Source organism: Chrysoperla carnea, chromosome 2 (genome assembly GCF_905475395.1).
Source record: "Chrysoperla carnea chromosome 2, inChrCarn1.1, whole genome shotgun sequence".
NCBI lineage: Eukaryota > Metazoa > Arthropoda > Insecta > Neuroptera > Chrysopidae > Chrysoperla > Chrysoperla carnea.
In genome coordinates this window covers 56,166,009-56,180,301 of record NC_058338.1, presented here as the reverse complement: position 1 = coordinate 56,180,301, position 14,293 = coordinate 56,166,009, and the positions used below count along the sequence as shown (strand labels likewise).

General features: G+C 29.2%; 1 protein-coding gene across 3 annotated transcripts; it reads right to left on the bottom strand.

Moving 5' to 3' along the window:
* Positions 1 to 77: 77 nt before the first annotated feature.
* On the bottom strand, positions 78 to 14,200 carry LOC123293376 (C-1-tetrahydrofolate synthase, cytoplasmic). Of its 3 annotated transcripts, none has more exons than XM_044874173.1 (14): positions 14,123 to 14,200; positions 6,161 to 6,227; positions 5,904 to 6,102; positions 4,624 to 4,760; positions 4,320 to 4,554; positions 2,984 to 3,095; positions 2,696 to 2,921; positions 2,459 to 2,632; positions 2,150 to 2,286; positions 1,764 to 2,087; positions 1,022 to 1,703; positions 670 to 958; positions 458 to 610; positions 78 to 372 (listed from the first exon to the last, which is right to left on the bottom strand). In XM_044874173.1, the coding sequence occupies exons 2-14, from the start codon at positions 6,211 to 6,213 to the stop codon at positions 283 to 285; spliced, it is 2,811 nt and encodes a 936-aa protein (XP_044730108.1). In that variant the 5' UTR covers positions 6,214 to 6,227; positions 14,123 to 14,200; the 3' UTR covers positions 78 to 282. The 3 variants fall into 3 exon arrangements, with proteins under 3 accessions (XP_044730108.1, XP_044730109.1, XP_044730110.1); XM_044874174.1 differs by lacking the exon at positions 14,123 to 14,200 and adding an exon at positions 10,434 to 10,581; XM_044874175.1 differs by lacking the exon at positions 14,123 to 14,200 and adding an exon at positions 6,312 to 6,341.
* Positions 14,201 to 14,293: the final 93 nt, after the last annotated feature.

Below are 14,293 nucleotides of genomic sequence, written 5' to 3'. Positions count from 1 at the left end.
ACATTACACAATAGACTTAGTTTTGTGTACTCTAAGGAGTTAACGTACAAATTATTAATGATAAAAAGATCTTTATATTGTATAAAATATGTTTTTTTTTTATAATTTCCACATTTAAACTATCAGTTCTGTATTAAATACATAAAATCTTAAAAAATTCAATATAAAAATAACTTTAAGATACAAATTAGTTTTTAGTATTCTTAATACTAATATAGTACTGAATCGAAAGATTTACGCAAATGTACTACAAACTAGGAATTCACAAAACATAATTAATAATTAAAATAATCCTTCAATTTCTCCCGTTGTAGTATCCAAATCCATATCGTAAAAGCTAGGACGTGTAGGAAGTCCTGGCATTTTAGATATCTAAAAATAAAATTTACAAAAATTTAATTTATTTAAGTTTTTAATCTTAAGTTTAAAAGAATTAATTAAGTTACTCTAAATTTACCTCTCCAACCATAGGAACAATAAATCCAGCACCAGCTGATACAAAAATGTCTGAAATTTTCAATGTGAAACCGGTTGGAGCTCCTTTAATGTTTGGATCACCAGTTAACGACATTGATGTTTTTGACATACATATAGGTAAGTTGCCAAGACCCTAATAAAATATAAATATATATAAGAAATTTTTCAAAATTATAATTTTTTCATATTTACCTGTTTTTCGTACACTTCTATTTGCGTTTTAACTTTTTCATTTAATTCAATACCACCGGCTCCGTACATTTCTCTAGCAATGTGTTCAATTTTTTGAGTAATACTTAATGAATTTAATGGATACAATAATTTGAAATTGCTTGCGGAGTTTGATGCTTTTTCGACTGCTTCAGCAAGTTCTAAAGCACCTTCTCCACCTTCTGCCCAATGACTACAACATACGGCATCGAAAGCACCAGCGTTTTTAGCTGCCTTTTTAACAAGCTCAATTTCTGATTGTGAATCGGTACTAAAAATATCATAAGACCATTAATAATTAAATTTTACACCACTACTTTAAAATTTAGCTTACACAAAAGAGTTGACAGCAACTACCACTGGAATTCCAAATTTCTTTCCATTTTCTATATGCCGTACAAGATTTGGAATTCCTTTTTCTAATAAATCTAAATTCTCGTTTGTATATTCAGCCGCTAATGGGGCACCGGATGTTACCGCTGGACCACCACCGTGCATTTTTAACGCTCTAATTGTTGCAACAAGTACAATACAGTTGGGAGTTTCTTTTGAAATACGACATTTTATATCGAAGAATTTTTCCATTCCTATATCTGAGCCAAAACCAGCCTCTGTTATGACAAAGCCATCACCACCGACTAATTTAAGACCAATGGAATCAGCAATAATTGAAGAACAGCCATGTGCAATATTGGCAAATGGACCAGCGTGTACTAATACAGGTCCACCTTCTAATGTTTGCATCAATGTTGGTTCAATTGCATCTTTTAACAAAATTAATAAAGCTTCTGCTACACCCAAATCATCAGCAGTTACTGGATTTCCGGTTTTATCAAAAGCAACGATCATTTTTCTTAATCGTTCTTTCATATCTTCTAAATCAGTTGCTAATGCAAGAATAGCCATAATTTCACTAGCAACGGAAATTGAAAAACTAGTCTCACGTGTAAGACCTTTTTCTGTTGGTGCCTGTCCAACTGTTATTTTCCGCAAGTATCGATCATTAATGTCCATAACTGCAAGGAATCATGAATTAACTATCAAGAGACATAATAATATGTGCTTAAAATAAATACCTCGAGTCCAAACAACATTTTGTGGATCAATATTTAACCGTGCAAATTTAACTTTTTCTTCATCAGTAAAAGTTTTTGGATCAGTTTTATTTATTCCTAGTCGAGTTAATCGTCTTAATTGATTCTTAGAAAATCCTTTTTTAGCTGAGACTAATCGATTGAATAATGGTCCATCTGGTTGAGTTGCTTCGTGGAATATGCGTGCATCTAATTGTGCTGCTAGAAGATTATTTGCAGCTGTTACTGCATGAATGTCACCCGTTAAATGTAAATTAAAATCTTCCATTGGTATTACTTGAGCATAGCCACCTCCAGCTGCTCCTCCTAGACAATTATTTTTACGTAAAAAATTGATTTTTTTAATAGAAGTAAAAAATTGTATGTACCTTTTATTCCAAATGTAGGCCCTTGTGATGGTTGTCTGAGACAGGCTATTGCGTTTTTATTTTTATGTGCTGTAAGAGCCTGTACTAAACCAACTGTTGTGGTACTTTTTCCTTCTCCCAAAGGCGTTGGTGTGATTCTAAAATGGTTTTTAATTTTTATTTTATTACAATCTAAAAACCGATTCTATCAGAACATATTATTTGGTTTGTGGGATTCTTATGAATATACAAGTTAATACTCTGAATAATTTTCTGACTATGGGTTAGTGCAATCCTAATTTTTGTAAGCTAAAATATTTATATACTAACCCAACAACGACTACATATTTTCCTTTAGGCTGATTTTTTAAGCGATCAATTACTGCTAACGATATTTTTGCTTTAGTATTTCCATATTGTGAGATTTCATTATTGTATAATCCAATTTCCTTTGCTAAAATACTGATATCTTTTGGAGTTTGTGATCGAGCAATTACTACATCACTGAAACAAAAAATTATTTACATCATTCCGTGAAACTATTTTAGATATATATAATATTCATACCTGGGGACTGGTTTTTGTTTTTGTAAAGATAGCGGTCTTAAAGCCCATGAACAATTTAATAATCTATCAACTGCGCGACTAGCACTCAGTACAGTATTTTTCATTAGCATTGCAACAGTCATAGGTCCAACACCACCGGGTACTGGGGTAATGTATGACGCAACTAAACGAGCTTCTTCGTATGCAACATCCCCAACTAAACGTTGGCCACTCTTCTTTGTTGAATCTAATTTTAAAGGCTTTCGTTATAAGACTTAAATGAAAAATTTATAAATATTGAATAATTACCTGGAATTGCATTAATACCACAATCGATTACAACTGCTCCTGGTTTTACCCAACTACCACGCACCAATTCAGGTTGACCAATACCAACTACCAATATATCAGCTTCTGCACACTTTAATGAAATAATATATAGTTAAACTCAACAACATTTATTCAATTTCAAAGATATAAATTTTAAATCGAATTGCTTAAATTTTACAGATAAATTGCGGTGAGCAAGACCCTTAAAGACGAGACTATTAACTTTCTGGTTAAGTAAACTACACCAATTATATTAGTTTCGAAACGAAAGCAAAAACCAAATTATATTCTATAAACTCAATTAATTTTTACAATTATATCAAACAACGTGAAGTATTCGTTATAATATTTGAACGCCAACATAAATTCTGATTAAAAAAATTGTTTCACTTATTTTCATGAAAATTTCCCTTTAGGCTAATTTTAAACTGGCTAAAAACATTTAGGAATTGTGGTTATCGAGATATCAGTTTCATAGGAGAAATCCGATTAAATTATAAATTAAATTGTTGTAAATCTTATTTTTTACAACTTTGCTTATGACTTTCCAAACTTTGTGATTCCTTACAAATTGCATATATTTCTGTAAAAATTAGACTTACAGGAAAAATTGTCAGATGAATAAAAACGTTAAGGTTCACAACTTTTGATTTCGATTTTCGAGATGAAAACAATAACTTTCTATTTGAAAGTTAATAAATTATAATAGATTACGCTTCAATTTATTTTTAAATAATATCCCTTTTAAACAAATAAAATGCAATTCCAATCTTGCAAATATCTCAATAGTTGCAAATTTCTCTGTATCTTTATAAGTTGTAAATATTACGGCTTCGAAAAAAACATCATTTCCAACGAATTATTTTAAAGTTCATTTTATATTTATTTTTCTTCCATTTTTGATACATCTTTAGAGTACAAATACATGAATGGACAATCGAGGCAATTGTCATAAGCAAGGGAGTCAACTATTTTAAGTAAATAACAATTAACGATTTGGATAATAATCATTTTTTAGAGCAATTTTTACCTAAAAGATGCAAAAATCGAATCCATTTATGATTACACGAAATTTAGTTTCGAGGTATGTCGAAGGGCGATTTTTCGAAATAAGACCATGAAAAGTAATAATTAATAAATACTCAAAAAATGCTTATGGAAAGTCAACATCGCCTAATACAAAAAATTTTTTAGGTCCGTGCTTTCTCTTGCATTATTTTTCATTCAGTTTTTTTACCCGAATCGATTCGTATCATATTAATGAATAAATAAATAAATGAATTTTGTTAATCAAATTTAAAAATAAAGAACTTACAATTTTATCAATATTCTTTGTTTTTGAATGGCATACAGTAACAGTTGCATGATTCCATTTCAATAATTCAGCTGCTGGTGTACCAACAATTTTACTACGTCCTAAAACTACTGCTCGGGCTCCAGCAATTGGTACACCACTTCGACGAATCATTTCTAAACAACCAAATGGTGTACATGGTACAAAACCAGACATATCACCAGTTGCACAACGACCTTCGTTAATTGTACACAATCTAAAATATTAAACATAAATTTTCGTTTATCAAAAATTTTTAATAAAATAATTTCTAGTTCATATTTACCCATCCACATCTTTATCTGGTGATACAGCGTCTGTTATTAAATGTGAATCAATTTTTTTCTCACAATCTAGGGGCATTTGAACAATAATACCATGAACATTTGGATCATCATTTAATTTTTGTAGTTTTTGCAAAAGCTAAAAAATATAACAACTAATTTTTGATAGAAGTATAAAATTCTGATGAGAGGATTAATGACTATTAAATTTGGAACATAACTATAATTTATGAAGCCATGGAACCATGGAGTTGTATAGAGATAAAGGACGAAGAGAAAAGTGGAAGATATTTTTAACAACGAAAATACCGTACGTTTTGGCAAATCGCAAAGGAATCTTTGGTTAGGATAATTATATTGATTTGTGGGCAGTGTTTCTGTTAGATCTGTTTAATTTGGATGTGGAACTGATTGAATGTCATGGCGTAGATACATGTGGGTAAGTTAAGTACATTTTACTTCAAATAATAAAAATAAAATAAAATTTGAATGGTCTAAAGTCATTGGAATGATAAATAGACCTAATAAAGATCAGCTAAACAAGGTACCATTCTTAGTTGAAGCGGTTTATACGAGAAACTAAATCTCACACTGAGCTGTAACGTCGAATAAAGAAGAATAATAACTTTAATTATTCATCGCCATTAAACATCCATAAATTATCAAGACTTATTGAGAATTTCTAACAATTTTACTCTCAAAGCGAATTTCAAACTTAAAGCCTGAGATACACAAGAGTTTAATTTAACGTCTGTTGCAATTAAAGTACGTTTATAGAAAGAACAATGGTTTTTTGAAATATGATTTGTCGCAATGTAATTTTTTTCGTATGTAGAAATCTTTTTTCATTTATAGTGGCAGAAGCCAATAGCAACATTAAATATTTATTGCAGACGATATTTATATCAGACCGACTTTAAAATAAAATTCAGTTCGATATCTTTTCTTTGATTTGGAAATATATTATAAGACGATACTTTTCGTAGAAAAATATTAACTAAAAACTTTCTCAAAATGAACAGCTAGAAATAGTTATATTAAAGTTAATGGACCGTGTTTTTATCTAAAGACCCGCATGTTCTCACTCTCATATTCTTAATTTCGAATTAAGTTACTTATTAATTGCAGTAGAAAAGTGAAATTCAAATCCATATTTTAAAATTTAAACGCAAATAAATTGATTTTTAAATTATTTCTTCTTTTTGATACCCAAGGCCAATTTTTTTGCAATAAAAATGATACGCCTTTAATTTTAACATACAAAATATATCTTGTTACACACCTCTAATTCCGTAATACTTTTTGGTAATTTAATATGTTCAGCCTTAATACCAATATCTTGAGCAGCTTTCATTTTCATCCGTATATAAACGTTCGAATCTTCTCGCCCGCCTACTTGAACGATTGCTAATCCAGGTGCCCATCCTGGTACTTTTTGTTTCAATTCACTTACTTCAGCTGTTAATTTTGAACGAATATCACTGGAAAAAAATTCTTATACAATTTAATTCTTAAAAAATTACTTTACTTAAAACTTACGCTGCTATTTCGGTCCCAGATAAAATTTGTCCACGAGCGGAATCGCTTGCCATTGTTGCAACACGGTCTGCAAATTTAAAAGTGAATTTGATATTAACAAATTCAAAACTAATATACTGTTGATTTCATAAATTTATCTCAAGATAAATACCAGATCAGAGGTGAATACGCGCGAATCGAAAATGATAACATACAATAATAATATAAAAATTTTTAAATCTTGTTTATCATTTTTAATAAAATAACATTTGGGGGAATATTTCTACAAATTTAATTAAAAATATTTAACGCAAGTTGTTCAATTGATTTACAATAATTACCTATCGAGTGTAAGCTACTTGAAACATGATTAGAAATTAGGATTTATTAGATAAAAAATATTGCCAAAGATTTTTTTAAATGTATTCTATCGTTGATATAAAGTTTATTAGAGTGCCTATTGAATCAAATTTTTAAAGTAATTATAATGACATAGACACTTTTAAACACCGCAGTTCCTATCGGCATGGGTGGACCCAGGAAAGAACTGTTGGCCCCCTCCACCAACCTGGATTTATCAAAATACTGTTGAATTTATAAAAATTGTAGACCAAAATTTCTGATTTACGCCTTTCAATATCAAAAGTTTCTGTTTTGCCTCGCTTTTGAGCCAAACGCTGAGTAAGCCAATAGTATTGTATTAGTGATATTTTTCACACTTCATATTGTGAACTTGAAATATTTTTATTTAGGAAGATTCTACAATTCATTCGCATGGCTTTGAAAATTTGTAATTCGCAAAATTAGTATGGGTACGACTAATTTTTTTTTACGAATAAAGATGGCTAGCTTGTTACTGCGACACTCAATATACCTGAACAAATGATTTTAACATTCCTTATATCATCAAAAACGTACACTCATTGTTGCCAGACCATTTCGAACAAAAAAACGGTTGAATCGGTAAAAATGCGATATACGTATTTTTCATAATTTGTTAAAATAAAATTCATAATTCGTAAATTTAATGCTACAAAAATACAAAAATTGTTTAAAATTAAATTCAAAATATCCGTCGAAGTGCGAAAGGTAGTGTCTTAGTATGATTTTTCACTATGGACATAGACCTTTTCATTTTAAAATCACGATTCACTTTTGTTTCGCACTAAATGATTTTTTATAACTAATATGATAAAATGAATAACAAATATCTTCTATCTTAGCCCAACTTATTGCTGTCAGCTTGAAAAAATGAACTCTGCACTTGCGCTTATGGCATGCTGAAAAGGCCTATTATAATTGTCCGGCCTATATAATAAAAAATGGTATAACGATCAAAGCTCGGTGGATCTATCGGTTTAAGATGAAATCAGGCAACACTTGAGTCACCAAATGATTGTATGGCTATGTATACCCACGTTAATATATGCGTTTCCACACCATCTGTAATAATGGCTCATTTCGATAGAGGTGGTAGGCTTAAGTTAATCTTCAAATCATAGTTTTATCCTAAAACGTAAAGCTCTTAATTTTCCAGCAAGCGTTATAGTAAATGTAGGCCCGTATTATTTTTGGTTATTTACAATAATATCCAAATTTGTAAAAAAAACATTCTTTTATTTGGTTTAGATTTAGAATGTAGATTATTTTTTCAAGTGCTTTAAAACTACTTTTAACTGGAAATTTTGATCAAAATTTGATTTTTTATACTCAAAAACATAAAAATATTTTGTAAAATTAATTCAATTTCCTCTGATAAGTTAATTACATAAGAATATGTTGATACTATTTCCGTTTGATGTAAGCATAGGACATAATAGACTATTTATTTTACTATTAATAAAGATGAATCTTTGATAGTGTCGTTGGATGGAATTAGGACTAGGCTCCATTGACGCGGTATATGATTGAAAACGTAGACGAAGGTGGCATTTTACCTAAATGATTTCTGATTAGTTTCCCCATCTAATAAATTCAACAGTTTATTTTAAATTAAGACTTTATTCTATTGACGTGGAAAACATACGCGCTCAGCAATCAGAAGCGAATTGGAAAGCAAATGTAGCTCTGTTTGATTACTGCTACCTAGACTTTACAAATAATTTTTTTTCTATTATATACATATAAAATGCTTTGTCCTGAACTATTGATTGTCTGACGGATCAACGCACAGCCTAAACCGTTGATAGTGCAGACCTGAAACTTGGAGGGTGTGTTCTTTGTATGACGTAAGTATCTGATAAGAAAGAATTTTCTGAAATTCTACCATTAAGGGGGTGAAATAGGAAATGAATGAAAATCCGTAATTTTTGAGTCCACTACTTAACCGATTTTAAAAATTATTTCACCTATGGAATGCTACATTGTCAGCAAGTAACATGAGCTGCATTTTATTTAAGGCTCCGCACCAAAAAATTATAAACCCATTAAATGACGAACAAAAGGAGTGAAGGTAAAGAAAAAGAAGGCTATAACGCTATGTTTTTAAAGTTAAAATTACCCAGCGACACGGGCGAGTAGATGCTAGTTATTAATAATAGTCGATGGGAAATTTTTGACCCAAAAATTGTATAAATTTGGTAGTGTTTTGACATAAACACATACTTAGCTAACTAAATTTGTATCCGACCGTTATCCCCCCCCCTCGGTACACCGATTTTATACATGGTATACAATTATTAGCCTAAAAATGCTCATGAAAAGTGCTGTTCCACACTTTTGTCTTTATACTTTGAGCAGTCATTCGTCTTTATAGCCCGTGCTATAATTATAATTTTTTTAAATGGTATCTTATCTGTTTGTAAAAAATATTTTTAATGAATATTTCGATAAATGTTTCTTGGAAATTTAAAATTTATATGAAAATTTAAAAAAATTCATAGGCTATTCTCAATTAAAATATTTTATTAGATTAATAATCTGGGGTATTATTTTTGCAATCTTAAATCCTTTTCCTGTTATTATTTATTCAAAAATTTTCAGTCTTTTCTTCAACCTTGACATTCTATAGAATATAAGACATAAGTACTCAACGTCAATTTCGGCAAATTTGAATTGTTTTTTTTTTTCGAGAATTCGAGATAACTAGTCACTACACAGACTAGTTTAGCCTTATCTTTTGAAGATCCAGTCAATCTATCTTGCTTTAAGCTAATAACTGGTAAAATATTTCTGAGCACAAAACTCACTGGAAGATTTTAATTTAATTTTTTAAATATTTCCTACGAGACAAGGTGCCAGATGAAAATTTTCATTGCCAAATTTAGAAACACACTTGTGCAACGGGCATCAATGTGTAAGGAATTTTGGGGAGATTTTCAAAACTGGATAAAATTTTGGTGTTGATAATTCCTTCAAGTTGAAGATTCCGAAAAATTTCGAAGGTAATATTTTTTTGCTTACAATTTTAGTCTCGTGATGAGGGCTTGAAAAAAATATATTTAAAAAAAACTATAGACATGTTGAAAAAATCTGAAAAATACAGGACTCGAAAATAGATAAAATTATATGAAGATAGAAACACTTTCAACCACATATACCATTTGAAAAATAAAATTGATTTATGTTTTAAATTGAGCGTAATACATATATAAGTAAAATGCTCATAACGGGAGTGCTGAGGGATTAAGAGTCATTGCAAAAAGGAGATGGCGTTAACTACATTAAAGAACAAATTTCAGGCGCCTATAATTTATTACATATAGTTTTAAGTAACTACTATTATAATCGTGCAAGTTTGTGAGGGTGTATGGATGTTTGTTACGCTTTCACCTAAAAAGTATTGTAAAGCATAGTATTATAGCTTATTCGCCAGAATAGGTCATGAATTAATTTATGTTGATACGATAACTTTGTGTCAGAGGATACAATGTCTGACAGATCCGCAGCTACCTCTAGTGCAAATCTAGCAGTATGTTTAATAGACATAACATGTAAGCGTGACCTTTGTACATTTTTCAAATGGATTAACGTTGCTGCCTTGGAATTCAATTAAATACTCTTTAATAATTACATAAATTATCGGTACTAAAAAAATTGTTTTGAATTGAAGAAGATAAACAATTCTCTTCTAAAAACTAAATTTAGTTTGGTCTAAGTTGAAATTCGAATTTAATTTTAAATATATTTAGACCGGCGAAATATTTATTATAGTTATAAACTATATAACAAGTATGAATGTAAATAGAATTTTTAAAGGGAATTTAATTAATAAGTAAAAGTTGAATATTTTAAATCGTTCAATTAAGCGCATGATATTTAAATTGATAAATATTAAATAATTTTCTTTACATACCCTATTTGCGGTCAAATAATTCACTATAAGTCAATAAAAAAACGAAAGAAACTTATCCGGAATCAATAACTATAACCTTAATTAGGTATTTTTTTATTGAATAGCTTATTTTTTATTGCAATATTGGTCTTGTTATTGACATTAGAAAATATTTTAAGTTACAATTTTTTATTACTTGCCGTGAATTGTACACCACGTGATAAACAACAGCAACAAGTTGTTTTTGGAAGTGGGGATTCAGTCGCATTGTGATAGATGTCCATTTAATATGTTTTATTATACACAGATATATTTGCTTTGCATATATTATAATTAAAGTTTATTCCAAATCGTTAAGGCACATTGTTAATGAAATCCATAAAGGATGGATAATACGCACAATTTTTTGTTTTCTTAAATCAGTCAATTTTTAAGGTGGATTTTGTCGAGTTCTTCTTATACCTTATCATATAAATCTCTAATGGACACATTTTTCTCAAAACAAACTGTGCTTGAGTTAAAAAAATTCGATAATAGCAAAAATTTCTCTGTTAAACTTTAAAAAATTATTTTTGGACTTAAATTCAAAATTATTCTCTTGCGCTCATGCACTTTTTGAAAAAAATTTTTGGGCGTCGGACAAAAACCAGAATTATTCAGGGTTGAACAAAATAATGTGTTCTAATTTTTTGTAACTTTGAGAAAAAAAATAGTTTCGATCATGCTGATCGTGTCCAGAGATTGAAAGACTCAAATATTGAAAATGGGCCAAAGAAATTTCAAGAATCATGAAAAATTATACTTTGGCCTCTTTACTCAATCGTCAAGAACAGTTCAGAAAGGCATTCAGCCTCAACATCCTCACTGAAAGTGAATATCGCCATATCAAAAGAATCTCATTTAAAAAAATGGGCTTGGCCTGGAAGTGACCTTAATGATGAAATGCAAATCCAACATGAAATTTTTGTCTTGATCAATTTTCTTTTTTCTGTATTTTCTAAATTCAAGGTGCGCGGTCTCGATTCACGTATAAAGACTCAGTAAAGCATTGATACAACCGTGTATTTGTTCATGATTCTCAAACTTCAAAGCGCTCTTAATTCGGAAATTAAGTCCATTTTAAAAATTTGAGTACCTAAATGGTACTGTTGATCGGAATGATTCAAATTATTTTTTCCTATGGTTTTAAAAGGTCTGAACGAAATACAAATTCTCTGAGACTACTTAAAATTGTACTGTCTAAATTTATTGGCCATCTTTAATTATGATCCAAGATGCAATATTTGTTCAGCCCTGTATAAAATGATATCAAATTTTTACAATTTAATATGATACTTAATAATCGTAATTGCTAATATTTTAAATGGAAAATTTTATTAAATTGTACTCGTAGACATTTCAATATATAAGAAATAAAAAACAATTTTAGTATTTTTATTTATCAATTCTTATCAGTACCTCCTGTGGAGCGAAGAGGCTGGTCGGGTCAAGACTTTTTAATCTGTTTTGGAATACAAAATATCACATTCTTTTTAAATATTTTCGTCATTAAATTGGTTCAGTAAATCTGTTTAAGAAAAACAACATTCAAATGACGTAAATGATGAAAATATTTACTTCAACAGATATTTTTAAAATCGAGCCAGGTTAAAATTTATGATTTCGTATTTTAAACACGCAAATTTAGAAAATGGAACAAAAATTTTCTATCTAGCCTTGATTAAACTGTACTGTGCTGACTGTGCTCGATTAAAAAGTCTATGTACGCAGCTGGTATTAAAAATTATCTGTCTTCTCAACAATTTTCCTGCTTCAATTAAAGCTATGCCTCTTTCGCGGAATTTGATCCACACTTTGGATATGAAATAAGGTTCGAAAATGTTTCAACTTAGGATGTCCCAATTTTCCTATGTCACATATTATGAGAAATATGTACCAATTATGAGAAAAATACAAGCATTCACCCCAAGTAGCAACTATTTTTAATAAAAAAAAGAATAAAACAAAGTGAAAAATTGCCCGAACTATTTTCAAAAATCAATATTTTCATCATAACTGAACAATGAATACACTCATTCATCAAAAGAAAAAAACAACTACTTACATTAATATGGCGGTCTCACCTCAATAAATCTATGTAATTCGTTCCGATAATGACACGAACATTACGATTGTTTCACTATGCCCTAAGTTCCAGTATTGCTTAATTTCATGCCAACGCAATCTGATGACTGCGTTGCTCATAATCTTGGTACTATACTGTAATACTTGAACGAATATAACGTATAAATTTTTCAAATTATGCTAATAAACGCGCGTTTAATTATACGTCCATCATTTTTGAAGCTCATGTGAAATCCATTAAAATAATAAATATATGCAATACAAAGATAAAACCTGCGCTAGCTGACGCTAAAATGACGCTAGCTGTAATGAATTCACGTTGGAAAATTCAACGCTCATGTGATTTGAGCCTGAAGAAAAAGGCAAACTTAAAAATCATTAAAAACGTTAATTTTTCAATAATTTAGATAACAAAATAGATTTAGCCGATTTAGATACCTATTGCAAGCAAAAGTTTATTTTAATTTCAATTTTACATTTTTATTATAAAATTAGTTTGTACTGGGTTTTTTTACACCTTGATATTTTAAGTATCTACATAAATAATCCAGGACAAGATTAATTTGTTTGGTTGTAATTAAACGCTTAGCAAATAGACTTATGAAATTATTAATATAAAGAGATTATGCTAATTTAGATAAACAAATATGTGCCACGGGTGAACATCATTAAATTTACAATCGACATAGTAAAATAATTAATAAACATAGGTACAAGGTGCTTAAAAAGTTGTATCCTTAAATGATTCAAATTGAAAAAACAGCGTACAAATATTATTCATAAGGCCCATTTTTAACCTTCGTTAAGATAAAAGGAAGTTGAAGTATGAAATGTCCATCTTTTTATCTGTCTGGTATTTGGTATTTTAACGAGTCTTTTATTTGAAGATTGGTTTAATCGAGTCTTAGCTAAGTTTAAAAAAAAATTATGAAACTGTATAAAGGTCATCATTACTTTTCTTAATAGTAAAAATGTTGTTTACGTTGTTTACACGTTGTGCAGTCCGCCAACAAATTAGCAACTTGTTAGCAACGAGTAACATACATAATAAGAGTAATTACGATTAGCTAATTCTTACTGATGATGACTACTTGGTGGTCGAAATACGTATTTATAAATTACAAAAAACTGATATAGGAAATTGGGGCAAAAATCGAAATTTATTACTAATTTACCAGTGGAAAATCACTAATTTTTAATATTTATTGAGAATTTAATCGGAAAAGTTTTTTTTGGATACATCCCTATCTAATATTAAAATTTCCACGGCTTTCGGTATTATAAGATAAATTCAATAAAACAGTTATTTAATAATTATAAAAGATAATAAATAATTTTTAGCAAAATAACAGAAAACTTTTATATTTATTCACAATAATTAGTAGCCAGATAGTTAGTTCATCTTGTTTGAAATAAACTTTCAAAACCTTCCCAAACAAATAAGAAAAAACGCACATATAAATCATTTGATGACGGACGGACAGATTAATATTTTTAAATTACAGGTATAAGAATATTTTCAATTTACCTATAGGCGATTAAACATATATTGGATTGTTCGTTACAAGAAATAAATTTTTATTTACCTTTACGAAAGATTTGAAACGAAACTGTAAATAAACTTTTACAATTATTTCGATTAACACATAATAATTTACTAATAATCATTTAAAATTTTTTTTACAATAATACTATTTATTAACTTATAAATAATTATTCTAACAAATTCAAACGAAATAAAAAATATTGAAGAAAAA